Below are 22,714 nucleotides of genomic sequence, written 5' to 3'. Positions count from 1 at the left end.
CTGCCTTCTCCTCCCTTCTCTTTTGGCCTTTAGACCGGGGTGCCTGTGTGTGTGTTTTTACACAACCTTGTTGTTTAATTTGTATCTGTCCGGGCCCTGCGGGACCTTGGAGATTTCCGCAGGGCCTGTAAGACTGAGTTGTTCCACCGGGCCTTTGGAGAGACCGGCCGCTGAGGGTGCCCCTGCTCCCTCCTCTTTACCCCCATGGGCCCTAATACCATCAGGACCCATTATTTCGCATTAGGAAGGTTTTGTAAGGGCGCGGGCGATGGTCTAAGATACTACTGTTGTTTTAATTATATGCATGTTTTTAGCTGATGTTTTATCTGTACACCGCCCTGAGCCCTTCGGGGATAGGGCGGTATACTAAATTTAAATAATAATAATAATAATAATAATAATAATAATAATAATAATAATAATAATAATAATAATAATCTATTGTTTTAATTTTAATGCTGAATTTTAATGAGTTAGATTTAATGCTGAATTTTAATGAGTTAGATTTTATGTTGTATTGATTTACTGTTCTGGAAACAGTCATGTTGTGAGCCCTTCGAGGATGAGGCGCCCTATAAATTTAATAAATCAAATCAAATCAAATCAAATCCACTGTGTGTGACCGGATGGAGCGCAGCGGCTAAGACAAAGAGATATCTCGGGATACCTGTTATGCTGCTGGACTGTTCAATAACGAGACTCTGTGTTCAGACAGTTTCTTTATTATGAAGCAAAGGAATAAGCATGTAGACTTCTGATGCCAAAATTAAAGCATAAGCGGCACAGCGCCCTCCATTATACCCCATGCCATGCCCCCAAGTCACGCCACCCCACCCCGACTACTGTTCCCAAAGGGGGATGGCACCCCACCAGTCCTATGGTCCAGAGACAAGGCAGCCTCCCCTGGGATGAAAACAACCTCTATTCCACACCACTGATAGAACCACGACAGCAGGTGCCTCACGAGCTGATAAGGGAGTGCTCGGGAAGCAAAAGGACAAAGAGTGAGAAAATACCACACCCCCGAAATCTAGCCCTGCTGTATGCTTAGAACAGCTTGTTAATTATAAGTGCAGATGGGTCATGACAAGAGCAAGGTGCAACTCATTTCCCTCTGTTTATCTTCAAGGTCGTTTCCTTAACATCCCACGAAGTGAGAGTTGCTGTCGGTACTGTCCCAACGCTATGGACTCAATCCCTCATATCCTGCTTTACTGTTCGAGGTATAATGATATTAGAACCGATCTGGGAGCTTTACTACCTCTAGAATTTATGTTTCTCTCAGACAAACTAAAAATGTCTAAGCTATTGAACAGCCCTCATGTAGAAATTTCTGAAGCAGTTGCGACATTTTTAATCCATGTTCTACATGATATATCACAATGATCCTGTTTTTGTACTTGGAATGTATGGTACTTCTGGTTTATGCCTAATAAAGGTTTTTGGATTGGATTGGATTGTGAGAAAATACAACCACAGTAATCAAGAGGGAGTGTGAATGAGGGAGAGGAAGGATCCCACATCCCGGGCAGGAGACATGGCAGGATCAAACCAGACATGGGCTGATCAAGACAATGTCCACTGTGCACCCTGAAAGACTGAACACAGGAAGTGGCCTTATATGGAATCAGACCAGACCATCAAGGTCCGTGTGGTCTACTCAGATTATCTCTCCAGGGTCTCAGGCAGAAAAGGGACTTTTGCATCACCTGTGCTGTTATGCTCTTAACTGGAGGTGCCAAGGATTGAACATGGGGCCTTATGCAGCCAAGCAGATACTCTACCACTGAGCCCTGGCCCCGAAACCAGAGGTGGGATCCAGCAGATTCTCACCAGTTCCTGAGAGTGGGCTACTAATTATTTGTGTGTGCCGAGAGGGGGTGACTAATTGGGTCCACTTTTCCACCTCCACGCCCTCGCCTCCCCAAGAGGCATCCTGCCTTTGAACGTGAAGGTTCCATATAGCAATGGCGACTAATAATGGAACTCCCTGAACTGGGTTAATCCCTTCCAGGTACTGCAATTCATGGATTCTCAGCCTTTCGTGCCTTTTATCTCACCAGTCTCTATCGAAGAACCTGTGTGTTTCACCATTGCTGTGCTCAGATTTGTGAGTTGAGGCATTTTCTATAATGGGATGATGGTTTAGAAATGACCTGGTGCAAAAAAAAATTGGGGGGGTTGTGGTGGGGTGGCTGCCCATGGGGGGGGCCATCCAACTCAGGTTTTGCCCAGGGCTCAGGTTTGCCTAGGTACGCCTCTGCCCCCTTTGCTGAGGTGGGGCTGGCGAGGGAACCTGTTACTAAAATTTTTGGATCCCACCACTGCCCAAAACGTTTGGCCCCCAAATTTTTTGTAAATGCTGCCAATGAGCTTATCCTCCAAGCAGTGTAATTCTGCAGTCTGCCGAGGTCAAGCTGTAAAAGAGTGCCTGGGTGCAAGTGTGACGCGAACAGGGGCAACATTTAAAAAAAACACCTGGGGTGCATATGCTGGTCTTCCCAGATGCTTGGCTGCTGGTCTGAAAGTCAGCATTCTCCAACCAGAAAATTTCAAAGAGAGACTCTAACAGGAAATAGCTGATTCAAAATTCATGATCAGGTTTCATTGTACTGATCAAGGGCTCAATTGTTCTGGCACGTTTCTCAGACTCCAGAGTTGCTAAATTACTTTCTACAGTGATACTCAGGGCGTTTCCCCACTCTCCATGATCCCCCCTGAGAGCAGTGCACGGCATCCCTGGTGAGTGCCCGGGCATCCCCACGACCCCGCGCTCTGCGTGGGGTCATCAAAAGGCGCCGTTTACAAGAGCGCCAGGGATGCCGTGCGCTGAGGGCGTGAGACAGCAGCAGCGTCGGGGCGGCTGCGCTGTCGCTGCCCCTGTTGTGAGGAGTGCCGAGGGACACCGCGCTACTTGAGGAGAGTAGTGCAGGGCTTAAGGCAAGTGGGGAAAGGCCCTCACTCAGTGGCTCAGGAGCTATGTGTGGTTCTTTGGAACACTGTTCCACGTGGCACCCACTTCCTGTTCCAAGGAAGTCAGCAATTTGGGGTGTTGTGTGGTTTCCAGGCTGTATCCTCTGAAGATGCCAGCCACAGATGCAGGCGAAACGTCAGGAGAAAATGCTACTAGAACACGGCCATACAGCCCGGAAACCCCACAACACCTCAGTGATTCCGGCCGTGAAAGCCTTCAAAAAAACAGTCCGCAGTTTCTTTAGGACTTGGAATAATTTCAACATTATTACGGTCTCCAAGAGAAAACTCTTAAAAATGCAACACAACTGGCCCATGATGATTATTGGTTGCAATCATAGATCAACCAGGATTGGCACTGGGGACGATGGGAAGGTTTTGTCTGTGCAGCTCGGTTGACACTTGCAACTGAGTGAGGTTGAGGAACGGGACACACCACGATGTCAACCCACAGGTTTCCAATAAAGATATAATAAGTAAAATATATCATGATTGATCAACAACCCCAGCAAATCAATGGGCAGCCCCATCCAAACGGGAGGTGGGGGGTTGTGGCGCCACTGCAGGGGTGCCCCACTGCTCCCACAGAGGTTTCCAGGCAGAGTGGGGAGGCTCACGAAGCAAAAAAGCCCCCCTCCCCCACTGCTAAGAAGCCTCGATGGGCCGCCATATACCTATGCCACCTTTCAGGAGGGAGCTGGCAAACAGCTGCTCCTCCACTAACCATGCCCTACTGGCACCACCCCCTGGCAGTGGTAGGGGCCTTTGGGATGCCAGTGCAGTGTCCAAGTTGGAGAACACCCGACGTGCATTTCACTTCTTACACCTGGAAACCCTAAGGGATCAATGTTACCAACTGCAGCTACCTTAAATGATCCCTGTGTTTACCTGCAATATTTTTTCAACCCACAATTAATTGCGGGGGGGTGGGTGGGTCTGTAGGGGTTTTTTCCTGGCCTTCGGTTCATGAATTTTTGCCGCGTGAGGATTCACTTGACTGCATCTGATCTTATGGGCTCAAGCACAGAAAACCTTTTGCTACATCACATCTAGGATCTTAAGAACCCTTTCCAGGGATCAAAGGCTGGCGCAGTGTCCAGTGCTGCGTCCCAAAATTGGGGGGGAAGGGGGGCACCACAGCCGTTCAAGGTGAAGGAAAAGAGATCCCACCTAAACATCAGGGGAAAACTTCCTGTCTGTCATGGCTCTTCGACAGTGGAATGCACTGCCTTGGAGTGTGGTGGTTTTAACAGAGGCTGGATGGCCATCTGTCAAGGGTGCTTTGATTGTGTCTTTCTGCACGGCAGGGGTTTGGACTTGGGGTTTCTTCCAGCTGTATGAACCTAAGAAAATGGGGCTTACTTCTGAGTAGGCCTGTCCAGGTTTGCTTCCTAAATCTATCTGTCATCAAGGTGCCCCAGAGGTGCAGTGCTGAAACAGACCAACTCAGATCCCCTTTTCAAGTTCCAAATTTCACTTACATCGCAGTTTTTCATCCAGAGTTCCTCGAGAAGTGACAGACAGGGCCTGGATGAATTCTGAAAACTCAATCCTTCCATCCTGAGAAGAGAAAAGAATTGGGAAGCTGAAGAGTGACAAATGTCAAGCAAGCCAGTCAAACAAACTGCCTTTTTTGTGTTTTGAAAGCACAGGTGTGCTGTTGTTTTTAGAACAACCAAAGAGACAAAAGTTTAACTATCAAAAGGTTTGATAACAAAAAAAACCACACTCGTTATTTTGTGTTGTTAGTTTTTCAATATTTGGATTTTGATCCAATATTTGAAGGGGATAATCCAAACCTTAATCTTTGTGACACCTTGACCCATTTCTGCACAAATTGCAAAACAGGAAACACAGTTGCAGGCCCCGAGTATTTGCTAAAGGGAAGAGGCTTGCACACCCTCAATAGCGTTATCATAAGCCGTAATACGTATAGGGTTCTAGATTCTATATGGTTCTAGATTCTATAGGGTTCTAGAGCTACGTATAGGGTTCTAGATTGTAAGTTGTTGCAAGATAAAATATTGTAGACAATTATGATTTTCCAAAGTATATAGGATTTGGGGTAACACTTTTGCAATGCAAATGCAAATCACTCCCTGGACTGAAAAACCCCACATGCAATACAATGCAGTCAACCACACTTTTGCACAGCAAGTTCCACCCAAACACTTACTGATTGGTTCCCCAAACTGGGACATGGACAATATATACCCCACTAAACATTCCCCTATCACTGGACACAGTGTGTAGCACACTCCTCTCTATGATACACCTCTGAAGATGGCAGCCACAGATGCAGGCAAAACTTTAGGAACAAGATCTACCAGACCACGGCCACAAAAACCAATTCCTAAGAAAACCAACACATTAGCATGCCTCTCCTCCCCTGAGGGGGCTGTTTGTTACAGGCAAGGATATTTTACTTGGGGGAGGACTGAAACAATTATCTCCTTTGCTCTCAGCTCCACAGTTCTTGCTTGCTGGGCATCGAAACCCACATGATGGCCGATGAAGGCCAGCCTCTGCAGACAGCCTTCCAGGAGTGGGTGGTTAAGCTTACCTGTGATATGGCCTCATTGCTTTATGAGTTTATCTGCAGAGTCAGATTTGAGAAGGGTAGTTCACAAGGAGCTCTGGCCTGGATAAGCTCAGGCTAACCTGATCTCAGAAGCTAAGCAGGGTCAACCCTGGTTAGTATGTGGAAGAGAGACCTCCATAGAATACCAGGGCCATAACACGGAGACAGGCAGTGGCAAAAAACCTCTGAACGTCTCTTGTCGTGAAAGCCCTATGGAGTCGCCATAAGTCAGATGTGACTTGATGAGAAAAAAAATCACTGAAAACGGGGGTTTAATGGCATATGCTGTGATGCCCCTATTGACTGGGGTCTGTCCTGCTTTTGTGGCAAACCAAAGTTCCTATTTAGAATCTATTTTTTTACTTTTTAAGGACGCCGTCTGAAAATTCTGGTTGTGCAAGTTACTACGGTGGTTGTTCTATTAGGGTTCAGTACTCTCCCTGGCACCTCTTGAACTTAAGATCTCTGACCCGGCCGTGGGGGCTTCTTGGTTCGAGCGTGTGCACTAAAATGCCAGAGCAACATGTGGCACTTTGTGCACAGGTAGATTTTAAGTTGTTGCAAGATAAAGTATCGTAGACAATTATGATTTTCCAAAGTATCTTTAGCCAGAAGAAGCCATATCCTTTTTTGCTTTTAAATGAATGAAGGGCAGGTCATGCCACAGGAAATTAAAAATCACACGTAGAGTAGAGCCTCCTGCAATGAGTCCTGTTGGGCTGATAGCACGTCGAGGACAAGGACTATTATGTGAAAGCCCGGATTTTCATTTGCAAAATGTCACAGCTGTTCCAGTACTGCAGCACGGGGTTGAACTAGATCCCCTTTTCCTCCATCACTGTGTTGGCCCTTGTCCCAAATGGAGCCTCCAAGAATAATTTTAGGTCCACACAGATTTTACTCTCTTATGTCCCTTTTGAAACAGAGATGAGAGGATCAACCACCGGTGGCAGGAGGGGCAGCGTGAACTGGAACAGAGCCGGGTCCCGATTAGCACGGAGCTTTGCTGCTGTTTGCCAGTGAAAAGGCTTAATCTGATTGTCAACGTAAAAAAAAATGGTTTAACTCCTGCTGCAAATAATTCTGGAAGCTTTTTCTTGATCAGGGCGGGCAGTGAAGGAGCTTGCCTTGCCTCATGGACGTCTTCTGTCAGTCCTGTGAGACATCTTTTCCTACAACTCCCTGCTTTTCAGTAATTCACTTAATTTCCTACAGTCTGTAACCTGAGAGAAACGACCGGCTCCTGGGACTAGTCTCGGAGGCAGCAATTTCATAGTGGAGGTTTTTATTTGCTGCGCTTCTAGGTGAAAATCTGAAAGGAACTGCACTGTTTCTCATTTCTAGGGAGGGGGGTTGAATCAGCAAAGGTGCTGGCATTTCAGAGGATGCTTACTTCAGAGAATAACTTACTTTGTTTTCATCAAAGACATTAAAAACAAAGGTGGCAAACTTGGTTGGGTCTCCAAAGGGAAAGAATTGCTTGTAGATCTTTTGGAATCCGGCTGCATCCAGTTGCCCACTGGGACAGTCCTTGATAAAGCCTTTGTACCTGGGAAAGAAAGAAAGAAAGAAAGAAAGAAAGAAAGAAAGAAAGAAAGAAAGAAAGAAAGAAAGAAAGAAAGAAAGAAAGAAAGAAAGAAAGAAAGAAAGAAAGAAAGAAAGAAAGAAAGAAAGGAAGGAAGGAAGGAAGGAAGGAAGGAAGGAAGGAAGGAAGGAAGGAAGGAAGGAAGGAAGGAAGGAAGGAAGGAAGGAAGGAAGGAAGGAAGGAAGGAAGGAAGAAAGGAAGAAAGAAAGAAAGAAAGAAAGGAAGAAAGGAAGGAAGGAAGGAAGGAAGGAAGGAAGGAAGGAAGGAAGGAAGGAAGGAAGGAAGAAAGAAAGAAAGAAAGAAAGAAAGAAAGAAAGAAAGAAAGAAAGAAAGAAAGAAAGAAAGAAAGAAAGAAAGAAAGAAAGAAAGAAAGAAAGAAAGGTCAACCCATCAGTCCAATTAGCCTGGGGTCAAACGATACATGATGTTTGAATTAACTTTCAAGTTTTTTTCCTTATAAACAAAACCCTACACTGCTACCAATGTCAGCTGGGATGATGGTTTGTGGAGGAGAGCAAAGCCTCCCCCCACCCCCAACTGTTTTCCTGACCTGGAAAGGCCCCATAGAAGTGTTTCTTGCACCACTGGACATTCAGGGTCAGAAATTTCATTATTCACATTGTTTCAATACTGCGCTTCCAATGAAAACACTTTTGAGGTGACTCACAACATCCATTAAAGCAAGAAAAAAATAAAGAATGAGAGCCAGTGGCATAAAAATCAATAGAACAGCAACAAGTTAATTAGAAATGGCAATACTCCACCTTTGGGGGGGCAATAAACATCTAAAAGAGACAAAAAATGTCAAAAGCTGATCAAGGATCAACAAAAAAGTAGGATTATGATTGATCAGTATGTCTAGCTCAGGGGTCTGCAACCTGCGGCTCTCCAGATGTTCATGAACTACAATTCCCATTAGCCCCTGCCAGCATGACCAACTGGCCATGCTGACAGGGGCTGATGGGAATTGCAGTTCATGAACATCTGGAGAGCCGCAGGTTGCAGACCCTTGGTCTAGCTGCATGAGATCATGCCATTGTGCACAGCTTTTCTGTATGTAGCACTGGGATATGTGTTCCAATATGCACCTACCAATAGTGACTATGGACAACTTATTTTATTCATTTATATTTATTTACTGTATTTTATAGCCTGCCGAGACTCAACCCGGATCAAACCTCAGAGATTGCAGATAGCAAAATACATCCAGCAAACTATGCAACGGGTCTAGGATTAAAAAGTTGGGAAAGGGAAATGCGAAAGGAAAAAGTATGAGACACAAGACAGTGAGTCCATAGAAAAGATACACATTGAACACTCTTTTACTTTGGAAGGGAATACCAAGGTTTCCCTCCCAAAAGAAGTTTGCCTGGTGCCCTCTTCACACGTATTTAAGGGCAAGGTTTAGATTTTATTGCTCTACAGTTCCACACTGTCTGGATTCATTGATTGATTGATTCATTTTTTCCTCTTAACCCCCCCCCCAAAAAAAAAAACAAAAAAAAAACTGGCACAGCCTGTTTTTAATTCAATTGCCCTGAGCTGCCTTCTGGATCCAATCCCCAAAATGATGGAACGGAAATATCCGAAACAAACAAAACCTCGACCCAGGAAATTACAGGCCAGTCAGTTTGACATCTGTTCCTGGTAAATTAATCTATCATTAAAGATAAAATTATAAAACAAGTAGAAAAGCAAGACCTGCTGAGGAAGAGTCAGCATGGCTTTTGCAGAGGCAAGTCCTGTCTTACAAACTTACTAGAGTTCTTTGAGGGTGTAAACAGGCATGTGGATGAGGGGGAACCAGTGGACATTGTCTACTTGGATTTCCAAAGTTTTGACAAAGTTCCTCACCAGAGACTATTGAGAAAACTCAGCAATCAAGGAATAAGAGGGGAAGTCCTCCTATGGACTAAAAACTGGTTGAGAAACAGGAAGCAAAGGGTGGGTGTAAATGGGAAGTTCTCACAATGGAGAGATGTAGGGAGTGGTATCCCCCAAGGATCTGTTTTGGAACCGGTGCTCTTTAACCTATTCATAAATGACCTGGAAGTAGGGGTAGGTAGCGCGGTGGCCAAGTTTGATACCAAATTATGTAGGGTGGTGAGAACCGCAAAGGACTGCGAAGAGCTCCAAGTGGACATTTATAAATTAGGTGGGATAAGAAATGGCAAATGCAGTTCAATGTAGCAAAATGTAAAGTGATGCACATAGGGGCAAAAAATCCCAACTTCACATACACACTACAGGGGTCACTGCTATCAGTCACAGACCAGGAAAGGGATTTGGGCGTCTTAGTTGATAGTTCCATGGGAATGTCAACTCAATGCATGGCAGCTGTGAAAAAGGCAAACTGTATGGTGGGGAGAGGAATTAGGAGAGGAACTGATAATAAAACTGCAAAGATTGTCATGCCCTTATATAAAGCAGTGGTGCGACTGCACAGAGTCCGCACTATGAGGAGAGGCTGTAGCCTGCATGTGAGCTCCCAAAGGTATCTGGCGGGCCACTGCGAGTAGCAGAGTGCTGGACTAGATGGACTGTGGTCTGATCCTTCAGGCTCTTTCTTATGTTCTTACCCCTGAATCCGCAGCCCATCCTTGTCGAAGACCTTTTCCAGAGGGTGCGTGGCCAATGAGAGAGAAGAGCAGCCCTGTGGAGGTTCGTGCAGCTTCTGTGCATTTTTCGGCATCTATGAGCCACTGTCTCCCATGTCCAAACAGGGACAGGCCCTGGTTGTCATAAATCACACCCTAGAATCTGCAGCAGGGCTAAATCGAACAAGCATCCAAAATATTTATAATTCGCCCTTTTTCCTGGCTGTTACTTCTGATTTAGGTAACGCAGCAGCCAGCATTAGAATAATATTTACAGGAAAAGGGAACTTGATGGATGCTGCAGCTGTCATGGAGGGACTCTGGCTTACCTTGACCAGGGCATTGTCAATAAAAGTTTTTTTGTTGCACAGTTTTGTTCTTCCTAGGAAGACTCCTTTAGCCGGGCATTGCTCTTCTCCATATAAGCTCACTTACGGGGGAAACAGGCTGGCTGGCCCACCTATCCTCTGATGAGACGCAGCCTCCCTCCTGAAGTCAGATGATGTTTTGCATCCCAGGATTTGGCTGAATCCTTCAGATGTTCTGCTGATGGACGAGAGCCAAAGATCTGCCCTCCAAACTGCTGCTCCCACAGCTATAGTTTCAGAGGGTAACCAGGCTGGTCTGCAGGAGAACAGCTCAATTTGAGTCCGGTAGCACTTTACAGCTACAGCTGTCCTTCAGCAGGGACCGACTGTGTTAGAAAAACACTCTGGAACGCATGAATTCACCCCCGTGTGTCAGGTGTTCCCAGTTAACCCTTTCCAGAGGTCTGAAATCTAACAGAAAACAAGACTTCGGGGGTATGAGCTTTTGAAAGTCAAAGTTCATGCCTTGAAAATCTTGTTGGCCTTTGAGTTTACTTTTACTTTAATTCAACTTCTGTCTGGCCCTACCCCAGCCAAAGGCTGGGCTCAGAGCGGCTTACAAATAATAAAATACAGTATTCATCCTACAAGATACATACCCAATAGAAGTGATGGCAAACCTTTTTGAGACCAAGTGCCCAAATTGCAACCCCAAACCCACTTATTTGTCGCAAAGTGCCAACACGGCAATTTAACCTGAATATACTGAGGTTTTAGTTTAGAAAAAATGGTTGGCTCCGAGGTGTGTGTTACTCAGGAGTAAGCTTGGTGAAGCAACCGTGCAACACTTCAAATGGGTGAATCACAACCCTAGGAGGGTTTTCTCAGAAGCAAGGCCAGCTTAGATATGTGTGTGTGGGGTGTGTGTGTGTGTGTGATTTTCCGCTCCCCCTACATGACAAACTGTACCCGCGTGCCCACAGAGAGGGCTCTGAGTGCCACCTCTGGCACACGTGCCATAGGTTCACCACCACTGCCCAATAGTATACATCACTAAAAACAGCTGAAATACTGAGCCTGTTAGACAACTGTCTCAATACAAAAATGCAGAAGTTTGGTGCCATATTATTTCATATCTTTCATTTCTGACAGGTTTTATGTAGTACAAATAGCCACATATCCAGCTCCCATTCTTTTAGCTTGTTCAGTGAAAGGGAGAAGAAGGAACAGAGAGGGAGGAGAAAGGAAATAACGGGACAGATAAAGGTGGGAATAAGGGGAAAAGACAGATAAAATGAAAAAGGGGAGAGAGAGAAGGGGGAGGCCAGGCAGTTGGTAAGACTGTGGTGCCTCAACTGAAGGGCTCGGATCTAGTGTTCATCTGACCCACGTGGCACTGTGAGAGTCTCTCGACCCCGGACATAGCCTTTCCACAGCTCACAGTGGGCTACAAGTAGGGTTGCCAGCTCTATGTTGGGAAATAGCTAGTGATTTTGGGGGTGGAGCCCGGAGAAGCCAGGATTTGGGAAGGAGAGGGATGGTACCATGCTTAAGAATCCACCTCCAAAGCACCCATGTTCTCCAGGAGAACAGATCCCTGTACTCAGGAGGTCTGTTGCAAAAGTGGGACATCTCTTGGTACCACCTGGAGGTTGGCAACCTTAGTTACAAGGCCAGCAAACTGTCCACAGCAGGGGTCCCCAAACTACGGCCCGGGGGCCAAATGTGGCCCCCTGAAGGCATTTATCCGGCCCGCCAGGCATGGCGGCGATGGCTCCATTCATGTGCAGTGGGGGCTCGAGGGAGAGGAGGAACCGGCCCCAACAGCTGTTGATTGTAGTTACATGATGGCACCCCCAAATCTCCATGAATTTTCTGACCCAGAGTTGGAAACCTTACATGTGGCAACGCCTGCTCCGCCCTTCCCTCTCGGCTACTCCATGTGTTGCTCTCAGGCTTTCTGTTCCTCCCCACTCCCATTGGCATCAGCCAGGCTGGTGAATTGCTCGCTGGCTGCTAGGGAGGAAGAACCCAGGAAGATACCTGATCCTGGGTAAGATGGAATGCTTCATTGGGAAAGTTCTGCTTTTTTTTTACAGGGGAAGGTATTCCACAGCCTCCCCAACAATATTTGGAGCCCACCCTGTACTTGACATACTTTGGTCACTGTTCTAAAAATAGACCACGACAGAAAGGCTGAAAGGTGAAATCAAACATTTTACAATCATTTGTGCATAGGAATTTGTTCATAGTTTTTTTTAGTCCGGCCCTCCAACAGTCTGAGGGACAGTGAACTGGCCCCCTGTTTAAAAAGTTTGGGGACCCCTGGTCCACAGAATACAACCCACAATGCTTTGGAATGTTCCATGTGCATCACTCAAGCAGGCGTGGTTTGGATGGCAAATGGACAGCAAGATCCACGCAGTGGTGGTGAACCTTTGGCACTCCAGATGTAATGGACTACAATTCCCATCAGCCCCTGCCAGCATGGCCAATTGGCTGATGGGAATTGTAGTCCATAACATCTGGAGTGCCAAAGGTTCGCCACCACGGACCTAGGGGAAGGAAGAACCTTACAGAGGTAAACCTTGCTCACCCTCGGTAACCAGGGTATTATTTTCTGACACTGAGAAAATAATATTCCTGCTATCAGATTTTGATGATTATACATCTTGCAGACTGTCAGCATATGCCCTGACAGCAGAGGTATAGCAGGGGAAAATGGCACATGGGGGGAAATGGTGCCCCTCCGGCCCACTTACCTGAGCCAGCAGCAGCTCCAGGCAGCCTGGCAGGGCCTGGCAGGGCTGAGGGGTGCCCGGCTGCAACCTCCACTGGGCCTGCCAGGGTGGGGTCGACTGGAGCCCTGCGATGGCTCTGCTAGGTCGCTCCTTCAGCCAGCAGAGCCTCCGCCGGTTGAAGGAGCAGCCTAGCGGGGCCAGGGCTCGCCAAGGGGGGAAGGGTGTGGGGGCGATTTTCTACCCTCCACGTGACTGAACAAAGGCCTGGCAAGGGCATTTGTCCCCACTCGCGGAAGCTGCACCACTGCCTTGCAGCAAAGACAATAAGGTCCAATGTAGTTTCTATGACAGCAGTTGTCCAAAATGGATTTTATTGGTTGATAAGTTGTCCGGACTGTGTTTATTACCATGTTTCCCCGAATATAAGACAGTGTCTTATATTAATTTTTGCTCCCAGAGATGCGCTATGTCTTATTTTCAGGGGTTGTCTTATATTTCTGTATTCTGTTCGTCAGGCATGCTTCCAAACAAAAACTTTGCTACGTCTTACTTTTGGGGGATGCCTTATATTTCGCACTTCAGCAATACCTCTACTATGTCTTATTTTCCGGGGATGTCTTATATTCGGGGAAACAGGGTAATGTTTATTGTTTTAAGGCTGTTTATATTACTGTAAATTTTGTCTCATGATGTTTATATCCATATTATAAAGTGTCATATTTGTTGAAGGTAGTTTGTAAAGGCCTATGACAATATACAAATATGCACTATTTGTATGTGGATACTAAACATATATATTTAACATTTTTTAACTGGTTTAGTTAACTGATAAACATTTTACTGTAATTTATAATGCCAATAAAGGCTTCTGTCTGTCTTTCTGACACTGCACTGTACTGTACTGGGAGGGTGCTCAGAGCACCACGAAGGCCAAGTCCTTCTCCCTAGCTTTAAGCAAGACAGTGGAAATGCAGAGAGCTCCTTCTCATCATGCTGAGACTCAGAGATTTCAGTTTTCTAAGACTGGCAAAATCTTGAAGGTTGGCAGGGGCAAGCTGGCAAATGCCTGTCTCAGTAATTTTTTTTCTGCCCCACTCACTGTGAAATAACAACATCCTCGCTGTGTCTCTAGCGTTGTACTAGAAAAGGAAAGATGCTAGAAGATCTGAGATCAGATTTTTGCAGCATTGAAGAAGAAGAAGAAGAAGAAGAAGAAGAAGAAGAAGAAGAAGAAGAAGAAGAAGAAGAAGAAGAAGAGGAGGAGGAGGAGGAGGAGGAGGACGAGGAGGAGTTTGGATTTATATCCCCCCTTTCTCTCCTGTAGGAGACTCAAAGGGGCTTACAATCTCCTTGCCCTTCCCCCTTCACAACAAACACCCTGTGAGGTGGGTGGGGCTGAGAGAGCTCCGAAGAACTGTGACTAGCCCAAGGTCACCCAGCTGGCATGTGTGGGAGTGCACAGGCTAATCTGAATTCCCCAGATAAGCCTCCACAGCTCAAGTGGCAGAGCTGGGAATCAAACCCGGTTCCTCCAGATTAGATACACGAGCTCTTAACCTCCTACGCCACTGCTGCTCACAGCAGCTGCTGTGCCATCATGTGAAAAAGGGCATGAATTTTTTTCACTCTCATACAGTTTTGCTAATTGAATTGCCCCCCTCCTGGAGACATAAACATGCTAAGGAAAAAAGACAGGCAAAGGAGGAGTGCCTGTCTTTTTTCCTTTTCAGGGCTAATAACATGGCTTTGGATGTTTGGGTGTGTGGGGTGGATCCACTAGTTTACATTAATGAAACCATGTGGATGTAGGAGAGCAAAACACTGGATACGGCACCTGATTGTCTTTCTAAACTGCTGGGGAGACCTGATCGCACATCTTTTTCACCTCTAAGATGGGACAAGACATTTATATTTTTAACGTTGTTGGGAGGCAGAGGTTTCCAGGATCTTTTTATGGCTATTAGATACGATGCATAAACAGAACCTCCATGTACAGAGGCAGTACATTTGTAAACCACTGGGGACAAAAAAAATCAGAAAAGGCCCAGAACTTTTGTGTGCTACCCAGAGGCAAAGGTCAAGCCACTCGGCCCCATTCTGCCTCCTTGGTCCACTCGGTTCTGCCTTGCCTCTGGGTACAAAAACATTCAGGGATGATCGCTGCATTGTAAAAAATGATGGCAGATCTCATGCGCTCTGCTGAAGCATTCAGAACACAGCAGCGTGGCCAGGGCAACTTCGCCAATAAATCATCGTTATCTGTGTCTGCGAGAGAAGCCCACTGCGACTGAGCCCCTGCTGGCTTGACTCAATAGACATCACAGAGATGTTTGCCAACCGGGGTCGTGCAAAGCGACAACAGCTGCAGCACATGGAGTCACAGACATTTGCAAAGGTTTTCCTCATAGTGTATTTCTAATGCATTGGGTGTAATTAGACTACTAGTATTATTAGACAAATGGACCCACGACGACTTGTGTGTCAGGACCATGCCTGTCAGTGCCTAGATGTCTTGCTGTGTGGGAATTGCAAATGTTTTCCTGAAATGCTTTCCTGTTTCCCTCTTCCCTTCCTGGCAATCTCCCTGGCGCCAGCTCATCTGCGAGAAGGTGTGAACAGTTCCCAGGTTCTTTGAAGCTCTGTAGTACAAATGTTGTAGAAACTGTAAGGGACATTTGGTGTGGGGCGAAACAGGGGGGGTGGGGGTTGAAGGATATAGGTCCTGGATCTGAGCTCTCTAGCTCAGATCCTGCTTTCTATTGTTACTCTACGTGTTGCAAGAAATAAACTGCTTTGGGGCTTTCCTACAGTCTCTGTTATTTCCACGTTCGAGAGTCTGACGTTGTGGGGGGCATCACATTTCCCCATGCAATGGTAAACCAACTCCAAATATCCCTTGACTTGAAAACCTTACAGGGTTGCCATATGTCACAAGTGACTTGAAGGCAGAAGCATATCTAGGCAAACTGGCGCCCCGGGACAAAACCTGAGTTTGGCACCCCCGGTATGGGTGGCCACCCTCCCCCACCATGACCAAACAATGATTTTTTTCACCAAATCACAAAATACCTCCCACCCCCAGCAAAACATACATGGCTCTCTCCCCACCAATTCTCTTTCCTAATTTTATCCTCACACCAACCCTATGAGGTAGGTTATTAGCCTGAGAAACAGCTCCAAGCCAGTGCAAGTGGGTATTAAGCATGTAAATCTCTCACAAATCACTCCCAGCAAAACATTTACCAAACAAATGTCAGCATCATCTCTCACAAAACACTTCCAGTGGAATCCACCCCCAAACACCATCACTTTCAATGTTGTTTTAACTGGGGACCTCATATTCTCCATTTAAGTTTGTTGCCAAAGGAGGTGGATTTAAAAGGAGAATCTGGGGAAATGTGGAGGGTGCCTGCTGTCTTGTGTGCGACTGTTAAACACCAAACTTTCAGGGTATCTTTAGGAGACTCTCCTGATGATACCACCCAGGCTTGGTGAAGTTTGGTTCAGGGGGTCCAAAGTTATGGACCCTCAAAGGTGTAGCCCCCATCTCCTATTAGCTCCCATTGGAAACAATGGGGGATGGGGGAACTCCTTTTGGGAGTCCATAACTTTGGACCCCCTGAACCAAACCTCACCAAACCTGGGTGATATCATCAGGACAGTCTCCCCAAAAATCCCTGATATTTTGGTGCTGCTAGCCTAAAAACTGCACCCCTGCAGGCCTAAAACTGAAAAAACACAAAAAATACAAAAAAACACAAACGAATCTGAATTTTTTTGAGGGGGCCCCCAGGTGCGCGCCTGGTGCAATGCACACATCCTGGCCCCCTGGTAGCTACGCCTCTGTACACCATTCCTAACCTCTGCACTACATTGGCTCTCCTTGTGATAGAGACATTTGTAGATGGAATCTGAATTAGGGAGTCTGAATTTTCATAGATGAAAATCACCTTTTGGGCAGTGGACCCTGACGCATATGGAATCCACACCAGGGGCACCTCTGTCCCTTCCGTTCTACCACATGCAAAGGTATAACTGTTGGGCTGTGTCTTTTCTGTTGGTTCTCACCTGATTGCCTTTTTTTTTTTGCAAGGCTGTGTGTAACTGAATCCACTGTTTGCCGTTCTGCCGCTGTGTAATTGTGATTGTCATTTTAAATTGATTGTGGATTTAATTAATGTCATGTTTGTCATCTGTTGACTCTTTGTGAGCATCAACCATTATGTCTGAACGTTGGTGAGCACATACTGCAAGTAAATAAATCAGCAAGGAAGCCTGGGTGGGGGGTGGCAGTGCTCCTGCTCCAACCTCCCATGATTGTTTTAAGGATCAGGCAGAAGATGTGAAAAAACATAAACCAGGCTCTCAGCTCTGTCATGATATAAAAAACAATTGTTCAAAATGGTTCATCCTCTAGTCAGCAGAAAGCTTGCTCAACAACAAGAACTGGAGCCAGCCAGTCTGGGGGCAACCAGCAACAGTTAACCTTTAATATGACTGGTGAATTCAACTGTGACTCTGGTCCAATGAAAGGCTGTTGCCAGGAAAAGTACCCTGCTTGAATGTTATAAGAAGCTAAGCATTGTGTATACAGTATCACACTGTATTCTACTTTATTCAGAAGTATTCCTGTTTATTTAGACTTAGTCTAGTGTTATAGTCTTGCTGAAGTGTTCTGTATAGCCTTGTAGTATTATCTAATATAGTCTTGTGTAATCTTGCAACTGCTAAGTGAAGCCTTTCTGATTGGAAAGAACATGTTGCGTGGACAGTTTTCTTTTCCTAAGTGCTAGGAGGCTGCAGTGAGTGCAGGAAGACTACTAGACCTTCTTGTCTACTTTGAGTAGCTCCGCTTTAACTCTGCTGATAGGTTATGGGCCCAGACTCCAGGTCTTCTTGGGAGTAAGAGAAAAGACATAGTCCAAATTGTGAGCTGTGGTGCAGCAGTTTGGAACAGAGCTGAGATGGCATTTGCAGGAGCAAGTATGCCCTTCAAGCAACTCAATGCAAGCAATTACTTGCCCTGGCCTTGCAAGATGCAGAACTACTTAATAAGAGAAGACTTATGGATTGTGGTGGAGACAACTCCAGCAGCTGGTGATGCAGCTGGTAAGCGAGAAAACAAGACAGCCCGAGCCTCAATAGTCCTAGCTGTGGAGAATTCTCAGCTCCTGTATGTTAGAGACTCTGGAAGTGCAAAGGAGTCCTGGGAAGCACTCAAGAAAATGTATCAACAAGATACAGCTGGATCAAAAATGCTAACAGCCAGAAGATTGTACAACTGTAAGCTAAAGGCGGGTGAGTGCACATCTTCTCACCTATGCCAAATGAAATTGTTGTTTGCTCAACTAGAAGACCGAGGAATGACTTTTCCTGAGTCACATAAAGCCTACATAATCTTATCCTCTCTGGATGGAAGCTGGGATCAGCTAGTCTACAGTTTGCAGAGTGTTAAAGAGGAGGACCTGACTCTGTCCTTCATGACTTAAAAACTGCTTGAAAGTCAATAGCAAAGAAATTATAAAAAGGAAAGTCAAGCCACAGAAAGAAAACCAGAGAGAGCCAATCCTGGTAACAGACATCACTTTGATGTGAGACCTCCTGCAACTCCAGAGACAATGCCTGTCAAAGCCAATGCGGTGAGAAGGTGTTTCTCCTGTGGATCCATAGATCACCTAGCCCAGAATTGTCCAGATGCCAGAAGTAAAGCGGCGACACAAGGCCAGAAGGTGCAGAAATGGAGATCTACAAACTACAAGAAAAATGACCAGTATGAATCTGCTATGCTGGTGACCAAGGCTTCTGATGAGCAACAGAGTTCCTGGTTGATGGACAGTGCTTGCACAGCACACTGGGTCAACAACAGAAATCTACTCCAGGATGAGACTGCAGCAACCGTTTCTCACATGAGTTTAGAAGATGGCTCAACTACTGAAGTAACAGTGCAAGAGACCACATATGTGCCTTCCCTGGGCAAAAACTTGCATAATGTCCTGTTTGTTCCACAACTTGACTTTTGCCTACTGAGTGTGAGACGTTTAACTCAGGAGGGGTATAGAGTTGAATTTAAAATGACATGTGCTTTGTGAATAAGCGAAATTTTAATTGTGCAAAAGGACAACTGAAAGATATGTTATATCATATGATTCCCAAGGGTAGTGGGAGTATAAAACGACTGTCTAGTTTGACAACTATGTTCATGAACTGCACCATGTACTTGGACATGCAGGGTGGTTCACGATTAAGCAGCTAGCAAAGGTCTGTGATGTTGATGTAAAACCCTGTAAATACTACCTAGAATGCTCTGTGTGCAGTGGATGTAAGGTGAAGTCCTATCCTATACCAAAAGTGAGCAACAGACAGTCAGAAAGGCCATTTGCCTTGGTACATGCAGACTTGTCAGATCCTTTCACACCTAGTCAAGGGAAAGCTCAGTATATACTCTTAATAGTAGATGATTACAGCAGGTACTCATATTGTTTACTGCTTAAATACAAGTCAGAGCTGTGTGAAAAATTCAAAAACTGGGTTGCCATGATAGAAAGAAAATTTCCCTATAAGGTGGCAAGTCTACACACTGACCATGGAGGGGAATTAATGAGCAATAAATTCCAGGCTTGCTTGGAAACCAAGGGGATTGTGCACAGATGAACCAATTCTTACACCCTGCAGGAGAACAGAATTTCGGAGAGACGGTTAGGGGTTCTACAAGTGATGAGGGAGTGTATGCTCCAAGATGCTAAACTTCCTTTTCATTACTGGAGGGAAGCTGTCTGTGCGGCAACACACGTGATCAATAGGTTATGGAGCTCTAGCATAAACGAGACTCCCCATTTCATGCTGTTTGGGAAGAAACCATCCCTAAAATATCTAAGAAGGTTTGGAAGCTTTGCAAATGTGTTAATTCCCAGTGCACAAAGGCTGAAGGGAAAACAGAAATGGCAGCGATTAAGATTTGTGGGCTATGCTCAAAATTGTTAAGTTACAGATTTACTTTGGCTTATGGAAAAGTTGTAATCTCAAGAAGTGTGTAAAGATGTTGCTTTTTCCTTTCCCAGCTCTTGCGACCTTGGCAACTCGAGCATTCCTCGAGTTGGGCTGTGTGCCCGGTGAGGCAAGCTAACCTTGCTACTCCTTATCTATGTGTGTGAAGCTAGTTTTGAGTCTTTCATGGGAACCCCAATCTGGGGGCTCGAAGGAGGGATTCGGACTCGTAAAAGCAGTCTGTTTGTTTGGGAAAAGTCAGATTCAACATCTACGTGTGTGTATGTAGACTTAGAATAAAGATCCTTCCAATGGTTACTCTATTCTGGTCTTTCTGGTTCTCTGCACATGCTGAATCTCATACAACCTTCCTGCGTTGTGAACCCCTGATGTCGTCCAACATGCAGAGGTTGAAGCCCCATTAGATCTGAGAGGGGCCAGTAGCCAACCCCAAAGAAGAGAGGTTTGGTCCCCAGTCTCGAACATGAGGAACCTCGCGAGTCTATCTCCTAGTCACCCTCTCAAGCCTAGAAGCTTAGCCCGTGGTATAGCCTTCTTACACCTGAAGAGCAGGTGACTGAGGCTGCCAGGATGGCTAAGCATACGGTGTCCGCCCAGGCAGCCTAGGAGGTCCGCCAGGAGGTAATCTAATAATCCAAGGCGGAGGGTGTCGATGGATCGAGCCCCTACGTGAACAACATGTCTGTAGCGCCAACATATGGATTACAAACCACGATCATGGCGCTTCCTGAGGAGATGGGATTGTCCACCATTCATGGGAATACCCAAGAGTCCTTGGAAGTTCCTGGAGCTATCTGGAGACCACGCCGTAACCGAACACACTGGCAAAGTGGCGTCCGAAAGAGCCCGCGACTCCCGCCTCGAACTACTGAAATTGACTCTACCGTCAGCGGAGGTGTTTTACGACGAGCCCGTGCCTCCACGGCGCTCCGAGTCCAACGAGCCTTCCCAGATGACAGCGAATCCAGGAACTAACAGAAAGGGATGAGGAACTCCTCCGGGCTACTGCCCTTACTGACCAGCGACCGGTGCCAACAGCGCTGCCAGAAGGCGCAACAATGGAAGCCAGATGGAAGGACTGAAAGAAAACCCAGCGTGATTGGAATTGGGCTGAGGAATTGGAGAAGGAGCGGGGAAGCCTTCAGGAAGAGTCGACCAATAGCGCCAGTTGTTCCAGGTGAGATGGACAAAGGAGCGAGAGGCGGCAAATGCGGCGGTACTTACAAGATCTCACAGTCCATGATAAAGTTATGGAACAATCCGGATCGACCTTCAACATCAAGCGTGAATGTGTGAGAGAAGGTTACAAACAGAAGCGAAACAGCGGCAGCGGCACAGCGAGACTGGCGGAGCATATCAAAGAAGACGAGATGCCTAGAGCTGAAGGGGTTACCATGGCGTGGTGAGCAGAGCTCCTTGAGCGAGCGAGCCCTCCAACTACAGCGTGAAATTTGGTGGGGCGGCAGCCCCAGCAGCACCAGTGCCAATGGTTCCTGTGGCTAGGGATGGTATTCGATTGGCTCAGCCACCACCAAGGAGGAATTCAACAGTTGCGCCACGCTGCCGCACAGGCCCGATGCAAGAGGTTACCTTCGCCTATTCCGGCCGTTTATTGGAACAGCGTGAAACTGCCTTACTTCATTTGCAACTTGATGCTCCTTATGCTGGGTGATGACATGTATAGATCGAGGCGAAAAAAGTGCGATGATATGGATCAGTCCTAGATGGTGAAGCGTGTGGTTCGGTAGAGCTACATGAAAGTGGGGCAGATGGAAACCCACTCTGTAGCTGAGCTGCTGCAGGGTCTCTCCATCTTTGCTTCCAGGATCGGATCGAGAAAAAATAAAAAAAAGCGTTCATACGGTCAAGACCATCAGACAGGGCAGCAGCCCTTTGCTGAATTTGCCCTTGAATTCCGAGCAGCAGCCAGTAAACTCCTGATTGGCGGGCATTATGAAATCACGGTATTATTTCTTTGGAGCTGTAAGCGATGATATTGGCGGTGTTATAGCTCGTGACCTCAAAGCGATGTAGGAGAATGGATTACAATTCCGGGCGTTGATTTCCACCCGTCTCACCGTGCCAGATCGGGAAGCAACCCCTCAAAACCACCAATGAAACAACAGGCCTCGCTTGCCAAAAGTCCGGTACGACCCTGCTGAGACTACATCAGACGCCGTCGCGGTTGGGTCTGTGTCTTTATTCTGCGGTCCGGGTCACCTGGCTGCCAACTGCCAAAGGCAAAACTCCTACCAGCTCCACCAGCACCCAAACGCCAAGGCTCCACGCCAGTCCGGACCGAAAATACAGCAGGGCACTGCAAAACATGGCTTGAAAGAGGCGAAGATGATGATTTCGTTGATCCCACGATGGGGGGGTGAGCCTATCGTCGGCCAGCGGATGGAATGCTGCGCCAGATGCGGTGAGTGTGGTACCCCATCATTTAATGACTTCTCTTGCCAACCCTACCAAAAACACGTGCATACTAGCACGTGCCCTAGTTGACTCTGGTTGCTCTCACTGCCTGATGAAGGGCATCAGGTGGCAAACAACTTGGTCTGGAAGCATAGCATTGGTCAAACCCATTACCTTCACCCAAATGGATGGCAGTCCATTGGGACTGAAGAACCCTTCGTTTTAGAGACAACCGGTGCTTCTGATGTGCAGAACATTGGGGAGTGGCGCAGTTTCATTTTAGCCAGTGTAAAACACTATAGTTTGGGAATGCGGATTTGTTATCTCCTTGTGAACCCGCGATACTATGGAAGCAGCGCATTGTCGGTTACCGAACCCCGTCGCGAGGATCACATGCATGAAGAACCGCACAAGAACCTCAGAAAATCCCTACCGATTCTGATCCATGTTAAGCGTTGGGCTGCCAAGTTTTTTTGTGATCCAGACCAGACTTGGAAGGCTTTTAAATT

The 22,714-nt window shown here is 46.5% G+C and overlaps 1 protein-coding gene across 1 annotated transcript in view; it reads right to left on the bottom strand.

Annotated features, from left to right (window-relative positions):
* The window catches only part of NCS1 (neuronal calcium sensor 1), a 116,046-nt gene that overhangs the window by 7,369 nt on the left and 85,963 nt on the right, over window positions 1-22,714 (bottom strand). Inside the window, exons 3-4 of the mRNA XM_048513144.1 lie at window positions 6,965-7,103; window positions 4,455-4,533 (exon numbers count right to left, since the gene is read on the bottom strand). Coding sequence (XP_048369101.1) covers window positions 4,455-4,533; window positions 6,965-7,103 — 218 coding nt within the window. The remainder of the gene's footprint in view (window positions 1-4,454; window positions 4,534-6,964; window positions 7,104-22,714) is intronic.

The sequence above is a fragment of the Sphaerodactylus townsendi genome, linkage group LG12 (genome assembly GCF_021028975.2).
Source record: "Sphaerodactylus townsendi isolate TG3544 linkage group LG12, MPM_Stown_v2.3, whole genome shotgun sequence".
Lineage (NCBI taxonomy): Eukaryota > Metazoa > Chordata > Lepidosauria > Squamata > Sphaerodactylidae > Sphaerodactylus > Sphaerodactylus townsendi.
This window is presented reverse-complemented; position numbering and strand designations above follow the sequence as displayed.